The following is an 18,069-nucleotide window of genomic DNA, read 5'->3' on the forward strand; positions in this document are numbered from 1 at the left end:
GAATTAGGTAGAAGAAAAAAACCACTTGGAGACATTGTCGATGGGAATGGAAATACTGTAACAGAAGATATTGAAAAAGCCAACAAACTGAACATGTATTTTGATCATTCGGTTGAAGAATTAAGGGAAGGCATGCAACACCATAATGACGACAATATTAATGTTTTCAGGACACTTCCAACGGAAACCGGTCGATTTTCTTTACAGTCAGTTGATAGAACTCGTATACTGAATGAAATTGAGGCGTTAAATCCAAGGAAAAGCTGCGGATTTGACAATATACGGCCATGGATGTTGTTGGTAAGGAAATCCGAGGTAACAGATGTATTGCACAGAATCTTCAATAGTATGATTGCGACCGGAAAATATCCTGACATATTGAAGGTTCATAAAGTGATACCAATACCCAAGAAAACAAGTTCGAATAGTATCACGAATTTTAGACCTGTTGCTGTTTTATCAGTGCTTGACAAAGTTTTCGAAAGAATCATTTCTGAGCAGATAACAACATATATCGAGGAAAACAACATTTTATTTGCCAATCAATTTGGTTTTAGAAAAGCCTGTGGGACTGATGAAGCTGTATTTCATATTGTTGAGCATATTTGTAAGGAACTAGATTCCGGATTCAAAGGAGTTGCTGGAGTATTTTATGATTTCACCAAGGCGTTTGATCTTGTAGATCATACGATATTAATTAATAAATTGGAACGTATTGGATTTGCACCGGATACTTTGTTGTTTTTCAAAAACTTTTTGGACAATCGTTTTCAGTTTGTTGAAGTCGGCAACGCAGAAAGTAGCTGGGTAAGCGTGAGAAATGGTGTTCCACAAGGAAGTGTTCTCGGTCCATTATTGTTCAAACTTTATATAAATGATTTAAAGAATATGCAGTTTTTTGGTAAACTTGTGATGTATGCTGATGATGTGAGCCTATTTTACAAGTACATGGATGAGAAAGTGCTGCAGGTGCAAGTTGCATACGACTCATGCTTATTGGCCGAGTATGCCAGGCTAAATAAGTTGGTGCTAAATTCGTCAAAAACTAAATTTATTCGTTTTAGACCTCACATAGGTGGAGATGTTATGTCCGTGTACATAGATGGAGTTCCTGTTAATGAATCAAGCTCGATTAGATATCTGGGTATAACTATGAGCAATAATTTGATGTGGAATTCTCACATTGAAAATGTTAAAGCTAAAGTTTCTTCTGCAACAGGGATTCTGCGGAAGTTTAATCGTTTGTTGAGTACAGATAGCAAGCTATTGATATATCAAGCATTGATTCACTCTCATCTTACGTATCTACCAGGAATATATGCCTATAAAAACAATAGATCGATAAAAGAACTGCAACGAGCACAGAACACTGCATTAAAAATTGTTTTAAATCTACCACGGCGTTATTCTTCCCTGCAACTTTTTAGACGCAAACTCAAAACTATTCTGCCGATAAGAGGATTATATATGCAGCAAATATTAACGTATGTTTTCAAGTCTACCAGGAACACAGGTGTAAGATCAATAGAGTTTGCCGGTAATTTTGAGAGAACTGCAAGAAATACGCGTCAATTAGACCAACTTCATGTTGTCAAAACGCATTTTAGTTTTCTGTGGTCTAAAAAGGCATGTTAAGGCCTTTAAACGCTTCTAACGCCTAGAAAACGCATTTTAATTTTCTGTGGTCTAAAAGGCATTTTAAGGCCTTTAAACGCTTCTAACGCCTAGAAAACGCATTTTAATTTTCTGTGGTCTAAAAAGGCATTTTAAGGCATTTAAACGCTTCTAACGCCTAGAAAACGCATTTTAATTTTCTGTGGTTTAAAAAGGCATTTTAAGGCATTTAAACGCTTCTAACGCCTAGAAAACGCATTTTAATTTTCTGTGGTCTAAAAAGGCATTTTAAGGCATTTAAACGCTTCTAACGCCTAGAAAACGCATTTTAATTTTCTGTGGTCTAAAAAGGCATTTTAAGGCCTTTAAACGCTTCTAACGCCTAGAAAACGCATTTTAATTTTCTGTCGTCTAAAAAGGCATTTTAAGGCCTTTAAACGCTTCTAACGCCTAGAAAACGCATTTTAATTTTCTGTGGTCTAAAAAGGCATTTTAAGGCCTTTAAACGCTTCTAACGCCTAGAAAACGCATTTTAATTTTCTGTGGTCTAAAAAGGCATTTTAAGGCCTTTAAACGCTTCTAACGCCTAAAAACGCATTTTAATTTTCTGTGGTCTAAAAAGGTATTTTAAGGCCTTTAAACGCTTCTAACGCCTAGAAAACGCATTTTAATTTTCTGTGGTCTAAAAAGGCATTTTAAGGTCTTTAAACGCTTCTAGGGCGGAAATATCACCCTGATAGCTTTGAAATTTTCCATGAGGTTCCAGTTATGGTCATGGACAATGCCTTTAATTTTCGGTGATGATCAGATAACCATTTTGGCATGAAGTGGACCGAAAACTTAATTTTTTGTTCTAAATGATGTGTGTCAAGTTTCGTGGAAATCGGTTCAGATTTAGATATAGCTCCCATATGTATTTTTTTTTTGGTTTTAATCTGTGTAATAAAATAAAAAAAATGGATTTCGGAAAATAGTGCTTATGTATGTGAAGAGTACTAAATGGTAATAAACATGATATTAGATGTAGAAATAGAGGTGGAATTCGGAACTATAGTACAACAAATTATACAGTATTCACGATTTCCATATGAAATATGTTTTTGTATTCCCTTTTCGCATACGAAGTAGCGGGCACTTTGCTAGTCATCGTATATAACTTTCTAAGGGTCAAATTATTACTCTACCCTACGGAGGACGGTGTAGGGGATGATAGATACCAATCAACGACTCTGATTGGCTTTAACATGGCAAAGCCCAGGAGTATCTTGGTCCCTCTTTCAATTCAATTGTGGACACTGACGTCCCCGCCGTGTCACTTGGTGTAGCTACTTTCATCATCCGTTAAAATAGGGAGCTGATATGTGCCGCAAGTTCACTATTAAGAACTATAAAAAAAAAATGTGTTGAGGCGCCGGGTTAGTTGCTCACATTCGGAAAATTCCGAAATTTTAATGTAAACGTACTGTAAGTAAAGTAAGTAAATCAGATGATTTTTGGTTATTTGGATATTAAAATTCTGCTAGGAGATTTTAATGCAAAAATCGGAAGGGAAAATAGTTTTGGTCCCACCGTCGAAAAATTCAGTATCTATGAAGAAACATCTGACAACGGCATGAGGTTGATTGCATATGCGGCAGCAAAAATCATGGTAGTTAGCAGCACCGGATTCAAGCATCTCGATATACATAAGGCCAACTGGATTTCTCCTGATGAAGCAACGAGAAATGAACTTCATATCCAATGCGAATATCGATTCGGACCATTACCTTTTAGCAGCCAAGGTTCGTAACGTAATGTAGCAGCAAAGGTGCGATCTAACACAATACGGAAACTCGACGTCGAAAAGCTGCAAACACAACAGATGGCAGAAGCCTACCTAAGTATAACTTTCTAAGGTTCCATCCTACAGAGGACGACTTTCATCAATCTCATGTTTCAATGGAAATTTTTTTCTCTGCCTATGCAAAGCAACAGTGGAATTCATTGGTAATCATTCATTATGGCGAATCTAGTTGTGAAGACTAAGATTTTGTAAACGTAGACATGGTGGGATCTACTATAGCATAACGATCAGAAGTGACACAGTAGAAGATATTACCATTTGCTTTCGGTAGGATTTTTTTTATCACTGCCTCAAACTTTTCGAAAGCCTTTACGAAAAATATGTTATTTACGGGCTTCGGAAAATGAAGAGAGTTGCTGTTTTGGGCTGTCCATCGAATATGATGTTGGAAGAAATGCTCCATTGTGTCTGATATTGGTAATAATTTGTGGTTGACACATGTGGCGAACTCAAACTATAATCGAAAATGGATCTTTTTTATCACTTCCTCAAACTTTCCGACAGTCTGTACGAAAAATATTTGATTTACGGGCTACGGAAAATGAAGAAAGCTGCTGTTTTGGGCTGTCCATCGAATATGATGTTGGAAGAAATGGTCCATTGTGTCTGATATTGGTAATAATTTGTGGTTGACACTTGTGGCGAACTCAAACTATAATCGAAAATGAATCTAATGGTCAAGACAGACTTAGACATTGTCAGGTCTACCAAAAGCATGTTGATCCGAAATCATACAGCACCGTCAAAATTGTTTATAATACTATTTAACCACTGTCACCACTGTGGCTATTTACTGACATTCTAAAACACACCACTGGTAATACCAATCCCAAATTGGATCAAATACTAGTCTACATAGAAGCTATATATTAACTTCCCTACCCTACTGCCCTTTGAGAAGCATCAATCCTGTCATTGGGGGAATGAGGCCTTGCTTTCTCAACTTATGTGTCCGAAGGTTTCATTTTGAAGGAGGAGGACTAATATATATTGTCAACACTACCAGCTTTCTAAAAATACGTCTCCGAAAGTTTAAATTGAAGGGAGAGGACTAAGGGGGACCCTCACTATTGATATCATCTGCTCCAAAAAAACTGAAACAATGTTAGCCTTCGTGAGAGCTACAGATCACTTTTCCTTCCTTTGCGAGATTCCATATAAATAAAACTTTACTATTTTAGTATGCACAAATATTAATTAATTTTATTGAATTTTATATTTTCATCACTTTGAAATAATGACAATATTTTGTCAATTATTTTCGCTGCAATTTATTCAGGTTTTTCACATATAAATCCCATTTTCAGAGTACAGCGTTCGTCGTTCCACTGGAAATCTGTTGTTGCCGACCATAAGTGTAAACAATGTTCAGCTTTGTCTAAATTGTCCGGTTGACCACTGCTCCAATATGTAAATGTTACAAGTTTGCCAGATGACCAGTAAAATGGGCGTGGATTAGCTTCGCTATATTCATCATTGGCTCCTAGCCAAAAGTTATTAGAATTTCCTAAAAATTTGAAAATATATCAGTATATATTTTATTGGGACTACAAACACACTATAATACCAATGTAGAATTGCAATGCGCTCAATACTTCTTGATTCTTGTCGTTGTCTAATATTTCAAGTAAAGTAAGATTTTTTCGGGCACATTCATGGGATGCTTCAAACCAATTGTACTGGAAAAAATAATGGAGAGGACATGTTAAAGAATTATTATTTTAATAGAAAAATTTTAATGTTGTAAACATAAAAAAATTGTAAGAAGCTACTGGTTTCTAAATCCGAAGACTACGATAGGTGTGGAGGTAATTCAATCAGTTTCAATAACCTGAGGCAGGATTCCTTGTCTTGGTGGCGTAGTTTTTTAATGTTCCACTAACGAGACTGTTATTCGGTGATAAAAATTTAACAGGAAATTGACCTCATTTATTAAGGAGAGTGAGGACAAATAACAAATAATTTGATATATAAACAAATGACCGGTAAAATATGTTCACATTTTTTCATCCTTAAATCAGTCATCACGAACCTAAGTGAGATAAACAGACATTTTATTATCCTACTCCAATGGAAGCTTTTTACAGGCTTCTTGAGGAGAATTGATGTTAACACCCAAAGTTCAATGTTTAGATCATTCCATCCTTAAATCGGAACCTTAGTGTGATAAGCAGGCAATTGATTGTATGTCCTACACCAAATGAAGTAATCTACAAACTACTTGAAGATCATCGATGTAAACACCAAAACATACGGGAAATAGAAATGTATTCAAGGACATAGGGTGACTAATGGATCTATAACACAATTGTTGGTTGATATTTGCTGATATTACTGCCTTCCTTATGCGCTGGATAGTGGAGAAGCTACTGTGTCCCAATTTTTTATAAACTTGGACTTGTATTTGAAAAAAAATGTTCGCCCACGAAGACGTTTATCCTTTGAAATAATGAAATGTTAAATTCACATGCAAGCCCTAAAGTCCATGTTGGCCACAAGCAATTTGTTCGGCTGGTTAAAAATCTTACATTCTGATCGACTTCAATGTAAAATTCACCACCATGAAATCCACGCTGCAGAGTTAAAACAGCCTCAGCAGGTATGAAAAGCACCGACACTGTGCAGAATGTGAACAGAACAAGTACGATAGCGATTTTCATTCTGGTTAGCATTTTGAAAAACTTCTGGTATCAAATAGTAGCGGTGAAGAGTATACCCCAGAACCAATAATAGATGACGGTTTAGAGTGTATACCACCTAGTCATGATGAGGTCATAAAAGCAATTAATCCGCTCAAGAACAATAAAGCAGCAAGAGCCGACGGGTTACCAGCCGAAATATTCAAGACTGGTGGTCAGATGCTGATCAGGAGCATGCATCTGCTGATTGGTACGATTTGGCTAGAGGAATGCATGCCCAATAATTGGAACCTCTGCATCCTGTTGTCCCGTGCACAAAAAAGGAGACAAGACGATATGTGCCAACTATGAAGGAATTAGTCTATAGCATATAAAGTGCTATCCAGCGCACTGTGTGAACGACTGAAGCCAATGGTCAATGGCATTATTGGACCATACCAATGCGGCTTCAGACCTGACAAATCCACCATTGACCAGATCTTCACTTTGCGCCAAATCCTGGAAAAAACCTACGAAAAACACATCGACACATTCCACCTATTCGTCGACTATAAAGCCGCATTCGATAGCCTTATTCGTTCAGGGGTGCTTGGTCTTTTCGGCATTTACTGCCAGTCCCACTTTGACCGACTCCATCTCAATTCATTGAAAGGTGGCTGTTATCGCTTGCAATGTTTGACCCATTATGTCGATGTCATCAACGTAGGTGAGCAACATGTGTTGTTTGGGGTACAGAGTGACGTTTTCCTGTAGGATGTTAAACAGGTCACACGACAAACAGTCACCTTGTCTGAATCCTTGTTCGGTATTAAAGGGCTCCGAGAAGCCTTTTCGACTTTAACTGCTGATCATGTGCCAATTAAAGTTATCCTGCATAGCCGTATTAATTTTGCAGGAATGCCGAACGCAGTCTTTAAACACATCTGAGGGGATGGGCTGTCGAATGCGGTTTTATAGTCGACGAATAGATGGAATGTGTCGATGTGTTTGTCATGATCATTGCACTTCATATAGAGAGGAGAGAACATTTCGAAGAAATCAGTAACGTCAGAAACGAAATATGTAACCCTCCAGCTGAATTATTGCCTCCATGAACATGGAAGAAATCCATCGTTGTGAAATTGATCAAAAATGACGATTTAAAAGAACAACTGGAGAGGAATAATCCTCAACACCATATACAAAATTCTAGCAATCATAAGGAAATAAGTAAAAGGCAATTGGAAAACCTAAAATTTATGGTTTCAGACCAAATTGAAGATGTGTGGAATATATAGAATGCCATACCCCCAGTGTCTACTGTTCTTCTTCAAGAAAACTTTCGACATCATTAGACGAAATGCCATATGGGAAGCATTGGACAAAAAGAGAGTTCACCAAATATAATTCGAATAATAAGAGCGAAGTACGAGGATGCAGAACATCCAGTTCTTCAGAACGGGAACATAAGCCATCCGTTTTGCACGAACGCGGAAGTAAAATAAGGATACCTCTCTACTCTCAAAGAAGAAGCGGAGTCTCTCACGACAACTGAAATGCCTAGATTCTCTCTTACTAGATATCCAACATATAGTCAAAATTAAAAGATCTGGAGAAAGACCATGAAAATGTCCAACAGTACATGCTGGTAGGAAAATCTGAACCCCAAATGAGAATCAAATTGGAACCAATTCGGTTGTAAACGTCTTCAAACTCCCTAAAATATAGAAAAATGGGGAATACCGTTATATAGAGTTTAAAGTGGATCGATATCGATTTTGATGAAAAACATTCTTGAGAGGGGTCCTATAAGGAAGCTTCCCTCATTTAGAACATATTTAGTAGGAAGTTGGAGCAAAAACGTATCAAAATTTTCAAAACTCCTAAATTTAGAATGGGGCATTCTGTGGGGGCCACCCTAAAAATTGTACCTACGAAAATAATTTTTGGTAGGAAATTGAGTTGAAGACCCTTTTGTGGCATTTGTTGAACACAGAATATCAAATTACATCCAAAATCGGTTGAGGTGGATCGATTTACATAATTTTTGTTAGGAAGAATAACAGTTAAAAATATCAAATCGCAGTCAATTCGGTTGAAAAATGTGTCCATCACCCTATAAGGTAACTACCCTAAAAAGTGGATAGATTTAGAACATATTTAGTACGACGATTTGATACCCAATGTGAAGCCAATATACTAAATTACCGTCAATTCGGTTGTGAAATTAAGTCCAGATCTCCCAAAAAACACTTTTTTAAGTGTAAATTTAAATGGGGTCTATACCAAAACGTAGACCGATATATCATTTTCATTACCAAACATCCTAGAAGTACTACCAATATCTTTGCAAAATTTTAACCCTTTCAGTGTCAAGAAAAAATGTTGTCGGAATAAAAATCTAAAATTTTGCACAATGAAAATCATATAAAGGTATAGAGTTTAGAAAAAATAGGAATTTTCATTTTAACCCTCGGACAGTTTCGTCTGACTTTCAGCAAAAATAAAGCCATCAATAGTAACGGTACATAAAATGATCGAAAAATCGCAAAGAAAGAGAGTAATTTTAAATGTCGATTATATTCGACAAAAACACTGAAAGGGTTAAAGCTCTACCTTCAAAATTGCGAGCTCTGCGTTGATTTCAACAAACACCTTATGCCAAAGGGTATAAAAACACCTTTCAAATCACTGGAGCTCTCCCCACTCATTGCATACAACAACAACACATCCACACACATACACATAGAGAGGAATAACAGTAATCATTATTATTGTCTCATCTTCATTCTGCTCTTTCATGACAATTAGTCTGAAATTAATTGTGCGTGCGTTAAGATCGATAACAAAAGTGGTGTCCTTTTCAATGCATTTTTAAACGTGATATTGTCGAATTTCTTATAGAAAAATTATATAAAACGGTTCTTGAGTTATTATTAAACAATTTTCTTAAAAAAAATATACAAAAATATTTAAAATTCCCTGTGAAAATTGTGTTTAAAAAGTGTGAATTTCTGCCCCAACCATCAAATATGGCGTCATTTAATGGAGTCTCACTGCACTCTTACCTCTTTCGTAGTGTTGTTGTTGTTTTATTTCGTTCGTATGCATTTGAAAAGAATCTGACACACTCTCAGTAATCATTGTCTCAACTTCATTGTGCTTTTTGACAATTAGTCGGTGATGATTTGTCCGTGCGTGTATTAAGATCGAGAAAAAATGGTAAATAAATCGTGCTCGTTTCGAGGCATGTTTGAAAGGGATATTTTCAATTATAATAATGGAAAAGTGTATGAAAATTTATCTATGTATAGTGTTTGTGAAATGTAAAAAATTCCTAATGAAAATCGTTTGAAAAGTGTGTTTAAAATATTTACATCAAATGTGGTGGCGTGATTTAATCGAGTCGTAAGCACTCCTCTATTCTCTTTTTGATAATCTTGTTGTTGTTTTTGTTCAACACTCCAGTGCCAGTATATTTATTGATGACGTTTTTTGCTGTAGTGCAGTGATTGTGCGTATTAACTTGTTGCAAATTCGGAGTAGTTGTTGCCGTTAATTATCGTCGCACAGTGGTTCAGAATCGTTTTTTTTTCCTAGGCAAAATGCTGTAACTTTTGAAAGGGGTAAGTTCATTTTCCTTTTCTTTGTCAAAAATTATTTTTTTTTTATTAAAAAATCACTCTTTGATAATTTATTATACCCTCCAACATAAGGTAATAATTATAAAGCCCTAGTGCCAATTTCATTACAAGGTTAATTCAATTTCTGATGGCATATACAGTAGCGTGAATTATAATAGCAGTTATTATATTGAACATACAATTTTGGTGTTCTTGATTTATAAACAAAAGAATTTTAATTTTTTTTTTCACTTATTTATTAGACGCTTTGCTCTTTTTAAATTAAATTATAAACAACTTTGGTCTCGTCAGACCATAAAATGAGGCCAATCTAGGTGTTCTTTTGCAAATTTTAATCTTTTGATAGTATGTATTTTTTTAAGTAGAGGTCCTTTTTGAAGATCCAGCCAAAAAATTGTAATGCAGCATGAGTCTCCTGATTGTACATGCATGAACTCAAGGTTAAATTTTTGTTTCAATTCCGTAGCAGATGATTTGGGCTCATCTCGGACTCTTATGATCCTTTTTTCATCAAATTGAGAGATTTTTCTATTTCGTCCACGCGTTTCTGGTTTGGGAGACTATTTTATGGCGTTAGAGATCATTTTCGCAGACCATCCAACACCATCTTGTATACATTTGTAAGCCTTTCCTTCAGAAATCAATTTTTGTATGAGTTCTCGTTTTTCATTTGTACAATGTTTTCCGCGGCCCATTTTTCCAAAAAAAAAAAAAAAAATTATAAGCCAAAAATATTCTGATCGCAATAATAAACTAAAAATTTTAATATTAATGCGATTTTACACATTATCTTACTCCACTGCTATTATTATGCAAGAGAACAAAAGAGAAAGGCAAACAAAAATTATCGGTAAAATTTTTCTGATTATTTTCATTATTTACATATAAATGGCATAAAGTATGCAACAAAATAGGGATAAACAAATGTAGAAAGAAACGAATTTTTAAGATTATTTTAAAGAATATAGCACATATATTTAGAAGCAGAACTGAACTGCTATTAATTTGCACGCTACTGTAATATATCTTATATATATTTGTATATAAAACAATTTAAATTATTGCAATGTATCATGGGAATGGGATTTATGCTTATACATGTATTTACAAATATAAATTAGACCATTATTAACCCTTTGAGCCCCGAATTTTTTCTTAATCATAGAACAATTTTCAGTTCACTGATTCAATGCAACTATCCTAGATAGGATATGAACAAAATTTGACATCGCTATATCCTTGCATTCGGGAGATATAGTACATTCTTTCTGAAAAATAAAAGCCCAGTATCAAGAGAACTAAATGCAAAATCGACCAAAAAATCATTTTAAATTATCCTCTATATTCTGTTTTACAAGAATCAAAAATAATTCTGACGGCAGAATTCGTACATTTCGTACACACAGATTTTTGCCCTCTTCTCTGTTTAAAGAGGTTAATAACTTTACCAAAAATTTAAATTTTTTAGAATTTTCTTGTGATGTGTCGTCCATTATCAGGTCTTATATAATAAATATAAACTCTACAACATTTTGTTGCCAGTGGGCAACATTGGGCCACAAAGGGTTAATAGAGATATTTTTGCCTATTGCAAATAACGGATTTGCTATGGTATAGCGTGAGAAAAGTTTATTTCTGCATATGGCATAAATGTATTCCAAAGTCTACAAATTCGAACCTCAAAAGAGTGCTGCATTATAAGGGAATTAAACCTCGGACATGTCAATGTGTTCAATCGCATTGTCAAAATATATTTCGGAGATCCATATTTAAAGGCTTTATATAATAATAATAGCAATCTGATTTGGATGAAACTATCAAACGAACATCCTAAAAAATCTAAAACATACTGTGTAACATGTTCACATGAACGCAGTCTATACACATATCGAATTATTCTATTGAAACATCGCTTTAAATCAGGCATGCTTTCCCATATACGCTACCGTAAATGATAGTCGATGGGTAAACACCAGGGTTTAAAATGCTAACGGCAAAATAGCAAAAGAACAGAAAAATGCCACACTGCTAACTAAATTCATCCTCAAAATATGAAGCACAGCCAAGCACAACTGCAACAAATAGCAATACATACGAATAATTTTAGCAAGCAAAACTAAAGCTTCTTGATTTTGTCAGCAGCTACAAAATAGCAATGAACAACTACAACATAATTGTCAACGCGACTAACAACCAAAGCTTACAATGAAGACTAAGCACCTTGACTGTGGCTGCTTAGCAAGATTTTTAGCAAACAAAACCCGAGCATTTTTCGAGTTCAGTGTTGCCCATTGAAATTTTATAAATTATATGAGAGAATTAAAAATCGCGATTATGATAATTTCATTTTTTCGAACAAAGACAATTAGTAATACTTGCTAAAGAGTTTAATTTAATATATTATTTAGTTTTTAGTACTATTATTGACAGTTTTTAATTGCGATTTGACAAGTTTAAATTAAATAAAAACGCACAAAATGAAATTCATTTTTCTAATATCTGCGTTGGCAACACACAAACATAAAAACAACCCTCGGATGATTATTCGTCGGCAGCGAAATATGAATATGTAGTCGTACTGCCGATTAGTCATAACAAAAAAAGCTCGCATGTGCAATACGTGCTTAGCACGGATGCTACGAACTGAAAAAGCTAGCCGTTTGCTGATTTAGTCATAATGTCAATATTTTTTAGCAGTAGCTCTGTAAGACTAATGCTAATATTTTTTGATGCTGCATTTTTAACCCTGGTAAACACATGTTCTCTTTCTTTCTCCTTACGTCAGTCTTTTTTTAATGGAGAATTCTCAGTTATGCTCGCACACACTTGCTCTCAATTTAATTTTGCCCAACACTGCTTTAAACACAGAATATTTGAGGCTGTTGTTCCCGTATATACCTCCAGTCCATACAAAATAATAGGCATGAATAAGGTTCGTGCAAGAATTTTTCTCATATTGAAACTCAGATCGCAAGGAATTCTATAAAGTCGGCGCAATGCAAATGTGATACCACAAACAACATAGTGACTGTGAACATGAAAGTTCAACTTGTAGTCAATATAAATGCCTAATGTTTTCATGTGGTCGAAATGCTCGATTTCAATGCTACCTACATGAATGGCGGGTATTTCAGAAGAGGATGCATTAAATATCATATCGCTTTCGATTTACCTATATTATTGAAATTAGTACAAACTTGGGTGAAATAACCGCACTTCCACATCGATACCATCGTTTGTCATTGCAGTTTGAGTTCCACCCCAAAGCGGCCTAGAAATAGCATTTGGAAAAGGGTTAAATATTGTTCAAGAGCATTTCAATATCTCATTTTATGGACAGCTGCTGAAGGGTATTTATTTTTTAATAAGTTTTCCATAGCCTCCAATAAAGAGTAGATTTTTTATGGCTTCCCAAAGGGCGTAGATTTTTTAAATAATTTTTCTATAGCTTCCCATAAAAGAACTCTTCGCTCCACCTTCGCTATAAATCATATTTGCCTACGAATTTCGTTATTTTTTTTCATGTTCTATCACACCTATTTGTATATATTTTTATTTTTAGATTATAATAGTTTTACATATTTTTATTCATAATTTAATATATCAACAAGGTGTATGTATATTTCGCCCGACAACACTTAATCAAAATTTAATGGATATAACGTATCTTTAATCCATTCTAAATAGTTCGATACACGGGTATAAATCGATGGCGGTTCGCCAGCACAACCCAGTCCAAATGATGTAACACCAACAATATATTGATTTTTAAAATTCTCATTAAATTCTTCCATAATCAATGGACCGCCGGAATCACCTTGACAAGTGTCACGTAAACGTTCTGGATCACCGGCACATAAATGCACTTCAGGATCAAGTGAATTTGTATCATTCATGTTCATATAATATTCTTGGCAAATACTGTGCGGAACAATTTGTAGCTGTACCTTAAGTAATTGTGATGAACCCATGCCACCGAAATGGATGTGACCGTAACCCATAGCAGTTACATTATTTGTACTTATGTTTGCATTGGGCCATATACATACAGCTTGAATGCTGAAAAAGTTTATTTTATTATTCCTTAACTTTGGTAAAAGGTTGTTACATATTATGTACTTACCCTTTCACTTCTTCGTCAAGCTCCACCAAATCTATATCATTTCGCACTTGTTTAGCCTGATACTGAGGATGTTTGATAAATCGTTTTATTTTCACATCACGAACTGAGGGATCTGTCAGATTTGAACCACCCACACGAACCACACTAGGAAATTCTCCACAAAAAGGATTGTTATTGAATAATAAAAGCGATATTTGGAATTGATTCCTCACCCCCCAATGTCTGCACAATGGGCCGCCGTTAGTACAAACTTAGGTGAAATAACCGCACCTCCACATCGATACCATGGTTTGTCATCGAAGTTTGAGTTCCATCCTAAAGCGGCCTAAAAAAATATATGAAGACGAATAATTTTGGTTAAATATTGTTCAAGAGCATTTCTATATAACTTTTTGACGACAACTGCTGATAGTTTTCACATAAGTCTTAGATTTTTTAAATACTTTTTCTATAGCTTCCCATAAGGTGAAGATGTTTTAAATAATTGTTCTTAGCTTCCCATAAGGCGTAGATTTTGAAATAATTTTTCTATTAAATTATTTTTTCTATACCTTCCCATAAGGCGTAGCATTTTTTAAATAATTTTACTTTAGCTTCCCATAAGGCGTCACTTTTTTTTTAAATAATTTTTCTATATTTTTTTTTTGTTATTTGAATTTTTGTGATCATTTGAAAAGTGATTTTAAGTGATTATTTATACTCTTTCGAGTCGAGCTTGATGATCTAAATTTTGCAATGAAAAGGAAAGCCAGGAGAAGAACCTACGTACCCACCATTATGCGACGCGTTTCGCCGTTGGTTAAGCGGCTCATCAGGCATATTGGGCTATGTAGCTTTACAAAGGTCGTACGTTGATAACTTGTATTTATTCCGCCCTGATGCGAAACTTGCATATGCGAATTAAATTCAAATTTGTCAAAGTTCGACATTTGTCTTCATTCTAGGAACAGTCCTTTTCAAAGCAGATTTTTTGTTGTAGCGATGGATAATTAATCCACACACCTACAATTGCTTCCTGGTATACACATGTTTTTGCGCAACCGTTTTTGGAAGTGTTGATGGCTCAGAACGTTAAGCGGTCTTGGCAACATCTTGTGTTGCTCTGAGGACCTAGGTTCGAGCCCTAGCCGTGCTCGGCTGAAATTAATTTTTGTTATTTGAATTTTTGTGGCTTTCCTTTTCATTGCAAAATTTAGATCATCAAGCTCGACTCGAAAGAGTATAAATAATCACTTAAAATCACTTTTCAAATGATCACAAAAATTCAAATAACAAAAATTAATTTCAGCCGAGCACGGCTAGGGCTCGAACCTAGGTCCTCAGAGCAACACAAGATGTTGCCAAGACCGCTTAACGTTCTGAGCCATCAACACTTCCAAAAACGGTTGCGCAAAAACATGTGTATACCAGGAAGCAATTGTAGGTGTGTGGATTAATTATCCATCGCTACAACAAAAAATCTGCTTTGAAAAGGACTGTTCCTAGAATGAAGACAAATGTCGAACTTTGACAAATTTGAATTTAATTCGCATATGCAAGTTTCGCATCAGGGCGGAATAAATACAAGTTATCAACGTACGACCTTTGTAAAGCTACATAGCCCAATATGCCTGATGAGCCGCTTAACCAACGGCGAAACGCGTCGCATAATGGTGGGTACGTAGGTTCTTCTCCTGGCTTTCCTTTTCATTGCAAAATTTAGATCATCAAGCTCGACTCGAAAGAGTATAAATAATCACTTAAAATCACTTTTCAAATGATCACAAAAATTCAAATAACAAAAATTAATTTCAGCCGAGCACGGCTAGGGCTCGAACCTAGGTCCTCAGAGCAACACAAGATGTTGCCAAGACCGCTTAACGTTCTGAGCCATCAACACTTCCAAAAACGGTTGCGCAAAAACATGTGTATACCAGGAAGCAATTGTAGGTGTGTGGATTAATTATCCATCGCTACAACAAAAAAAAATCTGCTTTGAAAAGGACTGTTCCTAGAATGAAGACAAATTTCGAACTTTGACAAATTTGAATTTAATTCGCATATGCAAGTTTCGCATCAGGGCGGAATAAATACAAGTTATCAACGTACGACCTTTGTAAAGCTACATAGCCCAATATGCCTGATGAGCCGCTTAACCAACGGCGAAACGCGTCGCATAATGGTGGGTACGTAGGTTCTTCTCCTGGCTTTCCTTTTCATTGCAAAATTTAGATCATCAAGCTCGACTCGAAAGAGTATAAATAATCACTTAAAATAATTTTTCTATAGCTTCCCATAAGGCGTCGCATTCTTACCATAAATGGAAATTCATCTGGCTTGGTTGCAGTACCATGAATAACAAGTGTTCGAATTCTGGTCTTAGGATTACATTCTATTGAATTAAAAAAATGATTGCGGTATTAGTTATTCCCTCAATTTAAGCTCAGGCTTAAATTTTTTATAATTACCTAATTGACTTCGTAAGTATCGATTTATATCCACTTCAATCTCATCCGATGAAGTAGTGATGTGAGACGATTTTAAGTTAGTACTTTCCGTTGTAGTAGTGGTGGACGTGGTTGAGTTCACATTCCTGTCATCATCCATTGATATGGGACAGCATACAAATTGTTCCGTTTTTATAAAATAACATGTTTTTGGATATATTTTATCCTCCTGCCACTTTTTTAGAACCACCGGACAATCGTTGACATTTTTACACAATCCCGCAACATGGGATTCATTGTCGACATAACAATTATCCCAATTATCTTGTGGATATATAACGTTACGATGTGTTCGAGAATAGCCCTCGACCCTTGTGCCAACTATACCAATAGAAATTGCTTATTAAATTTGTTTGTGGAATTTTTCTTACTTAAAATTCAAAACTTACAATTTGCATATAGCAAAATAATTGCAAAAATATATAATATATGCCAATAAATTGTCATAATTATAATTTATATTATATACTTATAAATGGGAAAATAATGTCAATCGATATGCCGTCGCTAAAGGTGCAGTGATTTACTAGACGTTTTGAGTTGAACTGAGCTAAGAAGGTAGTCAGTAAGCCTTACAAACTAGCATTATTGGCCCTAGAGTGACCCGTTGTGAAACACGTGTGACTGGGCGTTGAATACAGTATTATAAAACAATTTACAAATAAATACGAAGATAAACACTAAATAAAATCTGGAGGTGGGTCAGGAATTAGCGGTGTTCTGAGAGGGTTTTAAAGCGTTAGAGATACATACGAATATTTCGAATAATTACAAGAAAATGACCGATAAAGCAGACATCAGTAAATTTATTAACCTACAGGAAAGAATATTTCTTACAGACCACTTCAAGATCTTCGATGCAGATTCCCAAAAATAAGGGCAAGTATATTGATAAATTTCATACAGGATAACAACCAAGATATTAGCCCACCCTATGCAGGACATCTATCAATCTGAAATTGCCTTTCTTCAGTCATGGCAAAATGGCAGTGGTATTATTTGGTAAACATGTATCACCTGTGGACTATTGTAGCGCACATAAATCCTGAGCTTATGACCGGTAGGCAAAATTCAAATCAAATATTATCCTAGACGAAAGAAAGCAATATACAGACCACTTCAAGGTGTTTGATGAAAACCCCCAAATATATGGACAAGTAAAGTGAGGTGATGGACTTCACATAAAATTCATACAGGACAACAATCAAGACCATATGCTGGACATTCGTCAATCTGATGTTTGAATGGATATTTTTTCCCGCAGCCTTGGAATAACGACAATGGAATTTTTTGATAATCATGTATCAGTAGTTGACATCTGTAGAGAATTTACATCTGATCGTCATTCCATCCTTAAAAGTAGACATCAGTAAATTTATTATCCTACAAGGAAGAAAGTAATTTACAGACCACTTCAAGGTCTTCGATGCACACCTCAAAAATACAAGCAAGTAAAGTGAGTTGGTGTACTTTTCATAAAAGTACACAGGACAAAAATGGCATAATCATCACATATATCGTTCTAAGGGCCAAATTATTACTCTACCCTACGGAGGACGGTGTAGGGGATGATAGATACCAAGCAACGGCTCTGATTGCCTTAAAAAATGCAAAGCCCAGGAGTATCTTGGCCCCTCTTTCAATTCAATTGTGGACACTGACGTCCCCGCCGTGTCAACTGGGGTAGCTACTTTCATCATCCGTTTGAAATAGGGAGCTGATATGCGCCGCGAGTTCACCA

The 18,069-nt window shown here is 35.4% G+C and overlaps 2 protein-coding genes across 2 annotated transcripts; both read right to left on the reverse strand.

Moving 5' to 3' along the window:
• Positions 1-4,728: 4,728 nt before the first annotated feature.
• LOC133336689 (lectin subunit alpha-like) lies at positions 4,729-6,117 on the reverse strand. The gene is made up of 3 exons (XM_061544973.1): positions 5,986-6,117; positions 5,025-5,136; positions 4,729-4,964 (listed from the first exon to the last, which is right to left on the reverse strand). Exons 1-3 carry the CDS (start codon positions 6,115-6,117, stop codon positions 4,729-4,731), a joined length of 480 nt encoding a protein of 159 aa, XP_061400957.1.
• A 7,240-nt stretch (positions 6,118-13,357) lies between these two features.
• On the reverse strand, positions 13,358-16,428 carry LOC133336700 (serine protease snake-like). Its single transcript, XM_061544984.1, has 5 exons — positions 16,290-16,428; positions 16,137-16,213; positions 14,059-14,167; positions 13,843-14,002; positions 13,358-13,778 (listed from the first exon to the last, which is right to left on the reverse strand). Exons 1-5 carry the CDS (start codon positions 16,426-16,428, stop codon positions 13,358-13,360), a joined length of 906 nt encoding a protein of 301 aa, XP_061400968.1.
• Positions 16,429-18,069: the final 1,641 nt, after the last annotated feature.

The sequence above is a fragment of the Musca vetustissima genome, unplaced genomic scaffold (genome assembly GCF_032173495.1).
Source record: "Musca vetustissima isolate MV318-11 ecotype Yass unplaced genomic scaffold, APGP_CSIRO_Mvet_v1 utg45504, whole genome shotgun sequence".
NCBI lineage: Eukaryota > Metazoa > Arthropoda > Insecta > Diptera > Muscidae > Musca > Musca vetustissima.

Excerpts from the sequence above, each read along its gene's own strand:
- LOC133336689 (XM_061544973.1), bottom strand. The coding sequence starts at position 6,117 with ATGAAAATCGCTATCGTACTTGTTCTGTTCACATTCTGCACAGTGTCG. Across the intron at positions 5,137-5,985 it reads ACATTGAAGTCGATCAGAAT|TACAATTGGTTTGAAGCATC; the intron begins GTAAGATTTTTA and ends TATTTTTTCCAG. Across the intron at positions 4,965-5,024 it reads CGCATTGCAATTCTACATTG|GAAATTCTAATAACTTTTGG; the intron begins GTATTATAGTGT and ends TCAAATTTTTAG.
- LOC133336700 (XM_061544984.1), bottom strand. The coding sequence starts at position 16,428 with ATGGATGATGACAGGAATGTGAACTCAACCACGTCCACCACTACTACA. Across the intron at positions 16,214-16,289 it reads ATACTTACGAAGTCAATTAG|AATGTAATCCTAAGACCAGA; the intron begins GTAATTATAAAA and ends TTAATTCAATAG. Across the intron at positions 13,779-13,842 it reads CTTGACGAAGAAGTGAAAGG|CATTCAAGCTGTATGTATAT; the intron begins GTAAGTACATAA and ends AAACTTTTTCAG.